General features: G+C 44.7%; 1 protein-coding gene across 1 annotated transcript in view; it reads left to right on the forward strand.

Annotated features, from left to right (window-relative positions):
* The first annotated feature begins 3,074 nt into the window (after window positions 1–3,074).
* The window catches only part of MSRA (methionine sulfoxide reductase A), a 446,149-nt gene continuing 436,316 nt past the window's right edge, over window positions 3,075–12,907 (forward strand). The window contains exon 1 of the mRNA XM_065401724.1: window positions 3,075–3,204. Coding sequence (XP_065257796.1) covers window positions 3,075–3,204 — 130 coding nt within the window. The remainder of the gene's footprint in view (window positions 3,205–12,907) is intronic.

Here is a 12,907-nt window from a genome sequence, read left to right on the forward strand (position 1 = left end):
TAGACAAGTCTTCTTCAATGCATACAGAATGTATGCCACTGTTGTTCCATCTTTAGTGTACAAAACAAATGTGAGTCCTGTGTAACATAAGCCTGCATGTAATCAGGGCTTACTGATTTCTCTACACATTCAATGCATACTGATGAATGTGAGTGCTCTGACCCCCTAGTACATACTGGTACATCTACTTTGAGAGCAGATGTAATGTTATGGCACAAGCACTGAGTGAGTTTGGATGTAAGCACCAACGGGTGCATGTCCATATCTCAGCGCAGTAAAGCGGGAGTTATACCATAGTGCACATACAGCATGGAGAGTATCTAGCAGATTGTTTCCGCAGTTGTGTGTGCATACCCCATTGCACACACAGCCAAGTGGGGGTATGCACATCAGCCCAGTGTAAATGTGGTAAGTGTGTGCAAACTCCAGGGCAGGCAGAACTCAGGGTGGGGTGTGTGGGATAGGGATGCACAGAGCCTGGGGAGGTAGCTGTGTGTTGGGGGGGGGGGGAATAGAGGTGCTCTCACCCCAAGGCAGGCATAGATGGGGGGGGGAGAGTTGGGGGCATGGTTAGGCATCAAATTGCAGGGTAGGTAGAGCCCAGGGAAGTATGGGTGTGTGGGAGGTGGGTGGGGTGCTCACACTCCAGGACAGGCAGAGCCCAGGGAGGGGTGTGTTTGCTCATACTGTAGAGCAACAGAGCCCAGGGAGGGGTGTGTGTGAGGAAGGGGTGGGGGGAAGGCTGGGTGCTCACAGCCTAGGGCACGCAGAGCTCATGGAGGAGTATGTGTGCATGTATGTTGGGTGCTCATACCCCAGGGCGGGCAAAACTTGGGGAGGGGTGTGTGTGTGTGGGGGGGGGGGAAGTTGTTGGGTTTTCACACCTCAGGGCAAGCAGAGTGTGTTTGTGGGGGGCGTTGGTGCTCATACCCCAGGGCGAGCAGAGTGTGTGTATGTGGCAAGTTAGGTATTCTGGCCCCAGGGCAGGAAGAGCCCAGGGAGGGGGGAGGGGTTTGAGGGTGGGGTGTGTGGGTTTGGGTGCTCATACCCCAGGGCAGGCAGGGCCTGGGGAGGGGTGTGTGCACATGGAGGGGGGAATTGGGTCTCACTGCCTAGGGCAGGCAAAGTGTGTGTGTGTTGGGGGAGTTAGGTATACTGGCCCTTAGGGCAGGCAGAACCCAGGGAGAGTAAATGGGTGTGCGTGGGGTGGTGGGGATCAGCGTTCCCTCTAATTTTTCCCACCCATGTGTGGAATGAATTTTGTATTGTGCACCAATATGGCAGTGATGTGTAATACATCACCTTCATATTGGTGCACAAAACAAAATTCATGTGGTTGTGGTGGGGTCGAGGGGTTCGGAGTGTGGGAGGGGGTCAGGGCTGGGGCAGAGGGTTGGGTGCAGGGGGTGAGAGCTCCAGCTGGGGGTGCGGGTTCCGGAGTGGGGCCAGGGGGTTGGGTGCAGGGGGTGAGAGCTCCAGCTGGGGGCACGGGTTCCGGGGTGGGGCCAGGGATGAGGGGTCAGGGCTGGGGCAGGGGGTTGGGTGCAGGGGGTGAGAGCTCCAGCTGGGGGTGTGGGTCCCGGGGTGGGACCAGGGATGAGGGCTCAGGGCTGGGGCACGGGGTTGGGTGCAGGGGGTGAGGGCTTTGAGGTGCAGGAGGGTGCTCCGGCAGGGAGAGAGGACTCCCCCCACAGCAGCACCTGGGCTGATGGGGAGAGGCGGTAGCTCTGAGGCTGCAGGATAGGTGTCCCTCCCCTGGCCCCAAGAGGTCCGGGCTGAGGGAGGGCCTCCCCTGCCGCACCTGGGGCCGGGCCAGACTGCCCCTGCGTCCGAGCCACCCCGGCCGCGGCAGGTTTGGGGCTGCGGCAGGTCCCTGGGCAGGTTCCCTGGACGCTTGCGCAGCACTAAATAGGCTGCTGTGCAGCTGCGCAGGTTACAGGGAACTTAGGTGGGTATATCTTACCCAGGGCAGCCAGAGCCCGGGGAGGGGAGCATGGGGAGAGGTGTTGGGTATAGTCATCCCAGGGCAGGCAGAGCCCAGGAAGAAGTGTGGGGGGAATACCCGCCCCAGGACAGGCAGAGCTTAGGGAGGGGAGTGTGTGTGTCAGGTGATGGGCATACCGGCCCCAGTACAGGCAGAGCCCCGGGAAGGGTGTGTGTGTGCTCACACCCCAGCCGTGGGCAGAGACGTGGAGGGCTCTGTGTGTGTGCTCACACCCCAGCCGCAGGCAGAGCCCGGAAGGGGTCTGTGTGTATGGGGTGCTCATACCCCAGCCGAGGGCAGAGCTGGAGAGGGGTGTCTGTGTGTGGGGTGCTCATACCCCAGCCGAGGGCAGAGCTGGGGAGGGGTGTCTGTGTGTGTGTGCTCACACCCCAGCCGCGGGCAGAGCTGGGAAGGGCTGGGGATGTGTGTGATGCTCACACCCCAGCCATGGGCAGAGCCAGGGAGGGTTGGGGGTGTGTGTGTGTGCTCACACCCCAGCCATGGGCAGAGTCAGGGAGGGTTGGGGGTGTGTGTGTGGGATGCTCACACCCCAGCCATGGGCAGAGCCAGGGAGGGTTGGGGGTGTGTGTGTGGGATGCTCACACCCCAGCCATGGGCAGAGCCAGGGAGGGTTGGGGGTGTGTGTGTGGGATGCTCACACCCCAGCCATGGGCAGAGCCAGGGAGGGTTGGGGGGGTGTGGGGGGTGCTCACACCCCAGCCATGGGTAGAGCCAGGGAGGGTTGGGGGTGTGGGTGTGGGATGCTCACACCCCAGCCATGGGTAGAGCCAGGGAGGGTTGGGGGTGTGTGTGTGGGGTGCTCACACCCCAGCCATGGGTAGAGCCAGGGAGGGTTGGGGGTGTGTGTGTGGGGTGCTCACACCCCAGCCGCGGGCAGAGCCCGGGAGCCGCACACTCTCAGCGCTCCCCCAACGCTTTAATGGAAGCTGGCCTCTGCGACGCCTCTTGGGCAAGCCACGCAGCCTTCGGCAGGAGGCGGGTCTCTCGCCCTACCGCCGCACGCGCCCCTGCCCCCCCGCGGACCAACGGCTAGCGCGCGCCGGCCGGGCTCCTGACTCTCGCGGGGGTGATGACCGCGGCGCCACGCCGCCTCCTCCGTACTCTCCTCGGCTCGCCGTTCGGGATGGGAGACTCGACCTCCAGGCTGCCCAGCAGAGCGGAGGCCCTGCCCGGCCGGAGCCAGAGCATCCGGGTGTCAGGTAGGGCGGATCCCGTCCCCGGGCGGATCCCCGCGCTGGTGGGTGAGGCGACTCGCTGAGCCCACCCAAGACCGCCTAGATGACGATTTCTGTTGGGGGCGGGGGAGATGTGACTTGAGGAGGAACATGGGCCCTCGCACTTGCGCTGCGCACACTCACCCACCCGCTCGTCGTCAGCGCAGGCGCAATGTGCGCCCTTTCCCCTGACTTGGGAAGGCATGGGCGCATGCGCACTGACTTCCCTTTACTGCGGGCGCTCTCCTCCTTGCCTTCTTTCGCCGGCGGCTGGAGCGCATGCGCTTGAACCGCTTTCCATCCTCCTCCCATTTTTGTGCAGTGTGAGGGGGCGGCAGCGCTCCCTAGCGCATGCGCAGTTGGAGACCATGTCCCTGCCTCGCCTCAGCTTAGTGGGGAGGAAAGGAGCCGCGAGGGCAGGCGTCGAAGGCCTCCTTGCTTGGCACATAGGCGGCTTGGTGGCCTCCCTTGGCCGGGGTACGTGGTGTTGTTCCACCACAGGATGCCCTTTGGATGCAGGGAGCCTGTTTGCCCGCCCCCTTTATACAGATACACCCAGCGGGACCGCAGAGGGTGAAGGGACACACAGCCCTAGACAGAGCAGAGGCCACCCCGGGCAGCCACAGCAGCTGCTGTGGAGTGGGCTGCGCTTGTGCCAGTCATGGCCACATTGGTGCGGAGGGGCGGGAGAGGGGCCTTGTGCTAGATAAGTGAAAGGCAAAAATATGCAAACTGTGGGCGGCTGATTAGACACGCGGAGCCAAATCCATCCCTCGTGTGACCCTAACAAAGCGCACTGGGATGAATTTGGGGTCTGACATGCTGGAGCAACGCTAGGGCATAGATGCCTGCAATGGGAAATGAAAAAAAATGTAGATTTTTCCCACTTTGTGAGCTGAGACATCTGCTTTTCTACAAATGGTTGCTTGTTGTCTTCTTGTGCTGTAGTCCCAGCCCATCCATTTTCCGTTTGTCAGATTTGTCCACCCTCTCTCACAAACCTGAGAGCAGAGATTTGTCTATGATACTTGTCTGCACAGTGCCTAGCATGATGCGGGGGGCTGTCTTTTCCTTTATTGGGGTTCCTGTGCACTATTGTCACAGAAATAATACATCATAATTGGCTGTCTGTTGGACTGCCACCATTTTGCCACAAAAGCAAACACGTAATTTCTCTCTATCATTTTGGATTTTTTTTTAAATTAGAAAAAGTAATCTTTTTCTCTGCTCCCGGCTGTGCCATAGATCCCTATATAATTAAGACTGAGACATAGAAGTCTTCTAGCTTGTTTCTTATGCGGTTTTTCCAGGCCCCAGAAAATGGGGATAAATAATATTTACCTGCGCCATTTGACTGTTCTAAATCCTTCATGTTTGTGGAGTGCTTTGATAACTTTGGAAGAAAACAAACATTTTCAATAACTGAAAATATTTTTTACTTTAAAAATTAATTCACAACGAGGGTGTTTCCTTCCTTTCCTTTGTAGGCAAATCAAGTCTGTCCAGCAGAAAAGTTAACAATCTTGGATTAAGCAGTATTGTTTGCTGCATGTCATACTTTTTGGGTAACTGAAAACCTTATTATATTTACTCTCATTAGTATTACAAATGTATAACATCTAGAGGCCTCAAGGTAGGATCATGATCCCACTGTGCTAAGCATTGTACAAGTGAGTAATAAAAGCATCTGCCCTAGATTTCTCACTGTGAAAATATGACAAAATGGAATGGGGAGGTGGATGAAACAGACAAATGGGAGGGTGGGAAATTGGGTAACAGTAAAACAAGCATGTTTTTGTATAATAAGCAGTAGTTTCAGCCACTGTCAGATGGCAGTTTGGTATGTATGACAGCAGCGATAAGTCTTAAGGAAGGAGTTGCAGCAGGATTAAATAGCTATATGGATTTTGATGGGGAACAGTGTGGAAGAAAGCATGGATGTGGGAGAAACGTACCAATGGGTTGCAATGACCAGCATCTTTGGCAGAGGGAAGGAAGGGGTTGATGGCATGGTAAGATGATAGATTTGATTGGGGGGGGGAGGGGGCTAAATCATGAAGTGTCTTAAAAGTGAAGACAAGAAGCTTCTGTTTGAGTTCGTGGCAAAAGGGGAGCCAATGGAAGGATGCAAAGATGGGGCTAATGTGGTTAGAGCAATGCACCATGGAGATGATCCATGAAGTAGAGGGAGGAAAGGTTGCAGCAATCAAAGCCAAAGCATGCAATGGTAATGACCTTGACAAAATATACACTGGGTCAAATTTTGCCCCATTTTACACTCTGTAATCCCACAGGGTAGAAGAATTTGGGCCACTTGTGCAAAGTTTACGCTCTTTATACAGGGTAAAATAATCTAACCGTCCACTCTAAGCTTTTGTATTCCATGCATCAACTTGGTTACCTGCAGAGTGGATAAAAATTGATTTTTTTTTTGAAAAAAAAAGTTGATTTTTAAATTTAAATTGGATTTTGTTGATTTAAATCAGATTTTTTTATTTTATTTCAATTATAATACGTTTTTCTTTTTAAAAATAAATCTGCTTTAAAATGAAGTGTGAATCTAATACAAAATATGATAAGGCCTAAATTTATAATCTTGTGCAATATTTAAATAAAAAATAAATATGCTGACTCCATGAGCCTCTATCAAAAAATCTGAGTTAAAGGCTTCTTTTCTATAAAAAGAAAGATATTTCCCCCCTGATTCTAACTTTTAAGGTCAAGCTTTGTAAGTATGGCACAATAGGTCATGTACTGTATTAAGGGCTTGATCCTGTGGGAGACCCAGGGGCTTGCTTCTGGGTGCAAGAGCCTAGCAAAGTCATCACAGGTGTGGGGACCCAGCCTCTGACTTTAGGAGACACCACCATGGATTTAATCAGGACTATCCACTGAGCCCATCTGGGTGGTCTCATACTCCTACTTTATAGCTTCTTCTTACCTGAGTTCTGATTGGCTCATTTCTCAAATTATGAGGATACCCCGCACTATGCAAACTTACTTTCCAGGGCCCAGTAACTACCAGCCCTTGCTTCTGGATGGTTCTGGAAACTTCAAGTAAATGGCCTTGCTCTGTTTCCTTGCATGTGTACACAGAGCTACAAACAAAAAGAAATCCATTAGTTTCTCAACTGCTACTCTCTCTGTCTCTAAACAAATACTGCAGTGCAAAAGGCATGTGGGTTACATGAGCAGAAGTCTTGGATTGTTGTTAGTTCTTTTGTTTTTCTGGGGATAGTGGAGGGTGGGACGAGGGAGTAATATAACAAGGGAGCAGGAGCAGAGTGTGCAACCAGAAAGGAGCATGCTGGTGTCAAAGCAGGACACTGTGGGAAGAAGGGATAACATTCTTCAGAGTGCAGCCTCCAGCATTGATTTCAACACCTGGGAGCTGGGGAGGCTGAGGGAAGGGGGCAAATTGCCATGGCTGCAGGTGCTAAAGAATACCCTGTTCAGGAATACTTTCAAGACATTCCTGTACCCCTGGGTAAAAAAAAGGAACATGTGCCCAATGTAAACAGTGCAACAAAGAGCTGCAAGGCCTGGTTGTTAAAATGAAACAACATTATAAAAAATGTTCTTCAGAAGTCAATGACTTTGAGGATGGTGATGTGAACATGTCTGAACAACCTGGATCAATTGGTTAGTAAACTTATTGTTGAGTGCATATGATGTTTTACTCTGCTAGTAAATGATAACTTAGGTTATTGTCATGAATTTGTGTTTTGGGTGGATTACTTAGGAAATTCAAAATGTTTGTATTAAAATTTAATTGGTATGTTTGTGGAAGTATTTATCAACTATATTTTTATTGTTACTGCTGGATTTCTGAAATTATTTTTTATTCAATATAATCAAAGGTCATAGGTGAAAATTTCTGTTTAACAGTAAAGTTTTATTAAGCATTTATGAATATTAACATTTTAATAAGCTGTTTGGTATGTTCCTGTAGACATGAGTTTAAGCAAATTGCAGCAGAACTCCATAGATTAAAAGATTGCTTGGTTCATTTATGCAGCAAATTCTCCTTTTCATATTGTTTGAAACAAATGTCTCATTGACAAGTTCAATCATTATGACCAGGCTATGCTCCACCTGGCAGAATAGATATTGCTGTAAGGGTGCTGGATACAGTTTATGAAAAGGAAATTGTACAGTGTGCAAAAAGCATTGACGGGAGAGTTTATTAATCTGAGACTTGATGGGTGGAGCAATGTACACAATCTAGTAGCATGTGCTTGTCTGACAACAGACAATGGGGTTGTCTGTCTTACAGAAACAATTGAATACCCATATATAGTAGAATATTTAAAAGAAGCAGTAGTAAAAGTATAACAGACTGAACAAAAATTCACATGCATAGCTTTGCTACAGACAATGCTGCAAATGTAGCAAAGATGAGAAGAAATCTAGAAGAAGAGAATGAAGGGAACCTGAAACTTATAACATATGGATGTAGTGCTCATTTGATGATTCTTTTAGGCAGAGACATAAGTACAACTCCAGGAATAAAGGAAAATGTTGTTGAAATTGCAAAATACTTCCATAACAACCAGTTTGCTTCAGCTGCACTGAAGAGAGCAGGTCCAACACCAGTTCTCTCCTAAGATGTACGGTGGAATTCAGTGGTTGATTCTTGTGAGCTATTTTATTATGAACTGTCCTATTCTGATGACAGTTTGTGAAGATCATTGGGCTAAAGAGAAATGTAGAAAATATGCTGAATATACTGAAACCTATTTCCATAGTTTAGATAAACTGCAGAGAGATTGCTGCTGCTGTTGAAATTTGGAAAGAACTTCAAGATATTGCAGAAAAAAATACCCAACAAAGTTAAATCGCAGGCAGTAAAGAAGTGGATGGATCAAGCACTTATTCCGCCTCATTTTCTTGCCAATATTCTCAACCCAGAGTATCATGGTAGATGCCTAACTGCTGAAGAAGTGACATGACATGGGCATCTAATAATCTCCATCAATCATGCCAACCATAATAAATTTCAGGGCTGGAGGTGAACCGTTCAAGCAGTATGTGTTTGCTGATGAGGTTTTAAAGAAAGTCACACCATTGAACTGGTGGAATTCACTAGCTAAGCACCTGGAACCAGAGTTTGTTGAAGTGCTAAACCAGCTTTTGAGAGCAGTAGCCTCTTCTGCAGGCACAGAATGAAGGAATTAGTCCAAATGAAGAAAATATTCTAAGTTGAGAAATCGATAGGAAGTTGAAAATGCAGGAAAACTTATCTTTTTCTTCCAGTTTATGAATAAAAATGATGGAGGGGATGAGATCTACTAGTTTTAAAAGTTTGAAGGACAGCCTGAGTAATTTAGGAGACTGTCTCATTTTCAAGAGACTTAGGCGAATAGGAACTTAAGCTCCAGTCACTTTCACTTAGGCATATTTGAAAGACTGACCTGAAATAATCAGCTTAATTCACTGTCTATGGTTAATCCCTTTATTTAGTAAATCATTTAGTTGTGCATGTGAAACATGTTTTGATAAGAGAACTTTATGTATTCAAAACATGAAAGGCTATTTTTTTAAATAAAAATAAATTTTATGTGGTTATTTTGTGTGTTAATTAAATTCCAGTTACTTTACTTACGCAGCTTGACACAAATATATACAAAAAGTTAATAAATAAGCAATATATCATTTACCCATTTTCTAATATACAAAAATGTACACTTAAGAAGAAGCTGAATATATGCTATGTAACTGCTTAAATAAATGTATATAGTTACAGTGTATCCTTCGAGGTAGCAAAAAGATTTACCATATCTAGTGTAAAGGCTCTATTTTGTTGTAAATCAACATGCTTAATGGTTATATCAACCAAGGAGAATGCACCTTTCTTTTGAAAATAACTGAAGTACCAATGGAAAAGTTGATTAAAATCAGTGGTTTAAATCAAGGCTTTCCATTTGGTGATTTAAATCAATCCACCCTGGGTACCTGTGTGCTTATTAACAGCATTGACCTACAAGGAACTGTAAAAGTTAAAACAAGGTAAATGCCATTAGAAATTAGGTGCAAATTAAGTTTTAAAACTTAGTATAAAGTTTACTTGGGCCAGATTTCTGTGCATGGAGGTATCTGAGTGTAAAATATGACTGGCAGTTTAAAATGCCTTGTTTTCCATATTTTAAGGCAATCTATTAAGTAGTTGATTTTTCATTGAAAGTTGCATTTCACCAGGTTCTACTGCAAGCTGAGTTGTGTTGGTTTTTTGATGAATAAATTCTGTACATTTTGACAGTCAATGTCTCTTTCTCTCTCCCCATTCACCCACCAGTGGTCTCCTTCCTCATAAATAGGTGAGAATCCACCCCATATTTTCTTCCTCTTTAGCTCCTTGGCCCTTCATTATGAGGACTGGATGAGAACTGAACCTGTCTATGACATTATGTTTTTCTTTTTATCTTAAGGATATTACTAATTTAGGCCCTGATATTGTAAGGTGCTGAAGCTTAGCAGGATCAAGACTTTAATCAGTACAGTATATTAATTTCTCTAAAGTGACTGACAGCTAGATATATAAGGATGTATTTTTATTGTAAGGTTCTTGTGACAAAATATATTACAAATGGTTTTGTTTGCAGAAGTCACCTGAACCTGGAGATAAATATGATGCTTTAATTATGTTCAGCTTGGTTCTGTTTTGTTATAATGTATGCAGAAATCAAAATAAAGGAGTTCTGCTTCAGATTTCTTTCTCTTTTAAAAACAGCAGAGATTGTGGCAGGCTTACGAAATCATCATATTGTAATTGATACCTTATATATTTCTGAAGTTTCTCCTACCTCTTTCATGGGAATCTTTGTAAATTTCTATGAAGTATTGTTTTTTGGTAATCTATTTGCATTTATTTGGTCTTTAACAATTTTTCTCAGTCTTGGAACTTGCAGACATTTTGCTTTTTCCCTTCACTACAGTAGAGAAACTGAAATTCATTTTTGAAAATTAGTGCTTTAAGCATGACTTTTACAATGTGCTAGAGTGTAATGTCATGCCCTGTAGCAAAATTAAATATCACTTTCTGCTATCCTCACTAACCAAAGTTTAGTTATTAAAATCATCTTCAGTTGCTATATTGTATCAAATGTTGATATGAGTAGATTAGAGGTGAACACTTTAATTGACACTATATATACACACACTTACATACACCCCAATTATAAGTACAGTTCGTGTTAGATTTTGTGAAATGGTAGGATGTAGGACTTTTGCTCCATTAGTCCGATCAGTTCAGGTAGGTAATGCTGGAAATAATTTTTAGTTAGTCATTTGTTTGTGGTCTCAGTCCAGGTACTAGTAGAGAGATTCACATCACAGAAACAATCATCACACTTGGCTTTATATGATATAGGATGCAGGGGCACTACTTCTTTGCCAGTATATCAAGACATTAACGTCAACTTCATTTACCCCTTCCTTTGCGCATGTGCTCAATGGAAGAGTCCTGAGAGGAGCTGCTGGAGAGAAAGAAAGGAGGGGGCTTCCCGTTGTGGTGCCAAACATGATGAACCCCAATTTTGGGAAACTTCCATTATGTATGTTTTTTGTTTTGTCTATGGTAACTTGCTCTGATCTGTTCCTGCTGAAAAATCCTACTGATTTCTGTGGTTTTACTTTTGCTGAGCCATCTAACTAGCTTATGGACATATTTGGCTATCTCACTAGAGAGGCCAAGAATTAAATGGACATGGAGACTAAATTGTCTTTGCTTCAGAGACTGTTCATTCTCTACATTTTACTGGATTAAAAGTTTAGTATTGAGATATATTAGCTTGATGGTCTGGGGAATCTTACAGGGACACTTGTCTGAATCTGTTCATATATACAGGATTCCAGTCTCTATAGTTTTCAGGCTAGTATCTTTCATGTGCAGCAAATCCATCTTTTAGTAAAGGCAACCACCTTAGTATTTTCCTAACAGAGAGGATGGATGGTGGTGCAGTTGTGATTCTATTTGCTATTAAACTATCCAGTAGTAATTTAAAAATATTTCCTCACTGTCAACATTATCTTCCAGGAACTGAATTTCCCAGTTTGAATCTTAGAGAAGAATGGTGATCCATTGGTTAAGACACTGGACTAGGACTTGAGAGATCTGGGTTTGATTCCCGCTTTTCTTCAGATTGCTTGTGTGACCTTGGGGGAAATCACTTAATTTCTCTTTTTTAATCCTCCCACCTGTAAAATGGCAATAAATAATACTTTTTCTCCCATCCTTTGATTGCCGTGTCCATTTAAATAGTAAGCTGTTTGGGACAGGGATTGTCTCTTACTATTGCCTGGTCAACACACAAAATTGCACTAGTTTAACTAAATCTGTTTAATATCATGCCATTAGTTAAACTGGTGCATCTTCTTTGTGTAGTCAAGCCTTGTGTATATCTACAACACCTGGTACAAGAGGACTCCGATCTCTAGGCAGTCTCCAGCCAATACTATAATACAAATTAATAACAAAAATAAAAATACCCAGGTATGCACACATTGGGCCAAATTCATCCCTAGTGTAACTCCATAGTTCCAGATTCTCTTAGTTACAGCGATGTAAATCTGGGGTAATTCCATTGAAGCTAGTGAACGTACTCTTGATTTATGATGGCATATTTGAACAGATAATCTAGCCTTTTGGAACTACGCTGGGGATGAACTGTGTCCACTGAAAGGAAAATAGACCCCATTGTGAGCAGAAGTATGTACTAACAAGGTATAAAATTATAGTTACAGTTACAGTTCTGATCAGCAACACATTTTGACCCTGTTTTCAAATATTTGAAATAAAATGTTTAAAGGGACACAACCAACTTAAAAATTACAAATTTGTCCAGAAATATTTACCTATTGTTACAAGTAACATATAAGCTTAGTAAAAATCAGTAGTTCTCAACCAGGGGTACACGTACTCCTGGAGGTATGCAGAGGTCTTCCGGGGGGGAACATCAACAGGCTACATAAAAACCACTAGCAGTGTCAGTACAAATTACAATTTCATACAGACAATGACTTGTTTATACTGCTCTATATACTATACACTGAAATGTATGAACAATATTTATATTCCAATCAATTTATTTTATAATTATCTGGTCAAAATGAGAAAGTCAGCAATTTTTCAGTAATAGTGTGCTGTGACACTTTCGTATTTTTATGTCTGATTTTGTAAGCAAGTATTTTTTAAGTGAGGTGAAACTTGGGGTATGCAAGACAAATCAGACTTCTGAAAGGGGTACAGTAGTTTGGAAAGGTTGAGAACCACTGATATAAATTAGAGACAATGTTTTTCATTCCCCCCCCCCACTTTTGTTTACTTTGCGGATTTGACATCACTTAGTCTGGGCAGTTTTGCTGCTGCTATATAGTCATTAATTATTTAGTTTTCTATTGTTTCTACGCGTCTTTCATGAAGCAACAGCGGGAACAAAAGCATTTAAAAAATCAGGAAAATGTGATTTCCAGACCACAGAAATTGGGAGGGAGACTCATGGATAGGCATAGTACCTGAATTTATTTTTAACTCTTTTTAAATTAACCAGATTTAAAGTTGGCTGTCCCTTTATTGCTGTTGCAGCAAGTGTTACATGAATTCTCACTGAATTCTAATTATCCTTACAATTAATTTCTCAATCTGATTTGCTAAACTCAAGAGACAATGAAATGTAATTGTTTTGTTGAT

The sequence above is a fragment of the Emys orbicularis genome, chromosome 3 (genome assembly GCF_028017835.1).
Source record: "Emys orbicularis isolate rEmyOrb1 chromosome 3, rEmyOrb1.hap1, whole genome shotgun sequence".
In the NCBI taxonomy this organism is placed as follows: Eukaryota; Metazoa; Chordata; order Testudines; family Emydidae; genus Emys; species Emys orbicularis.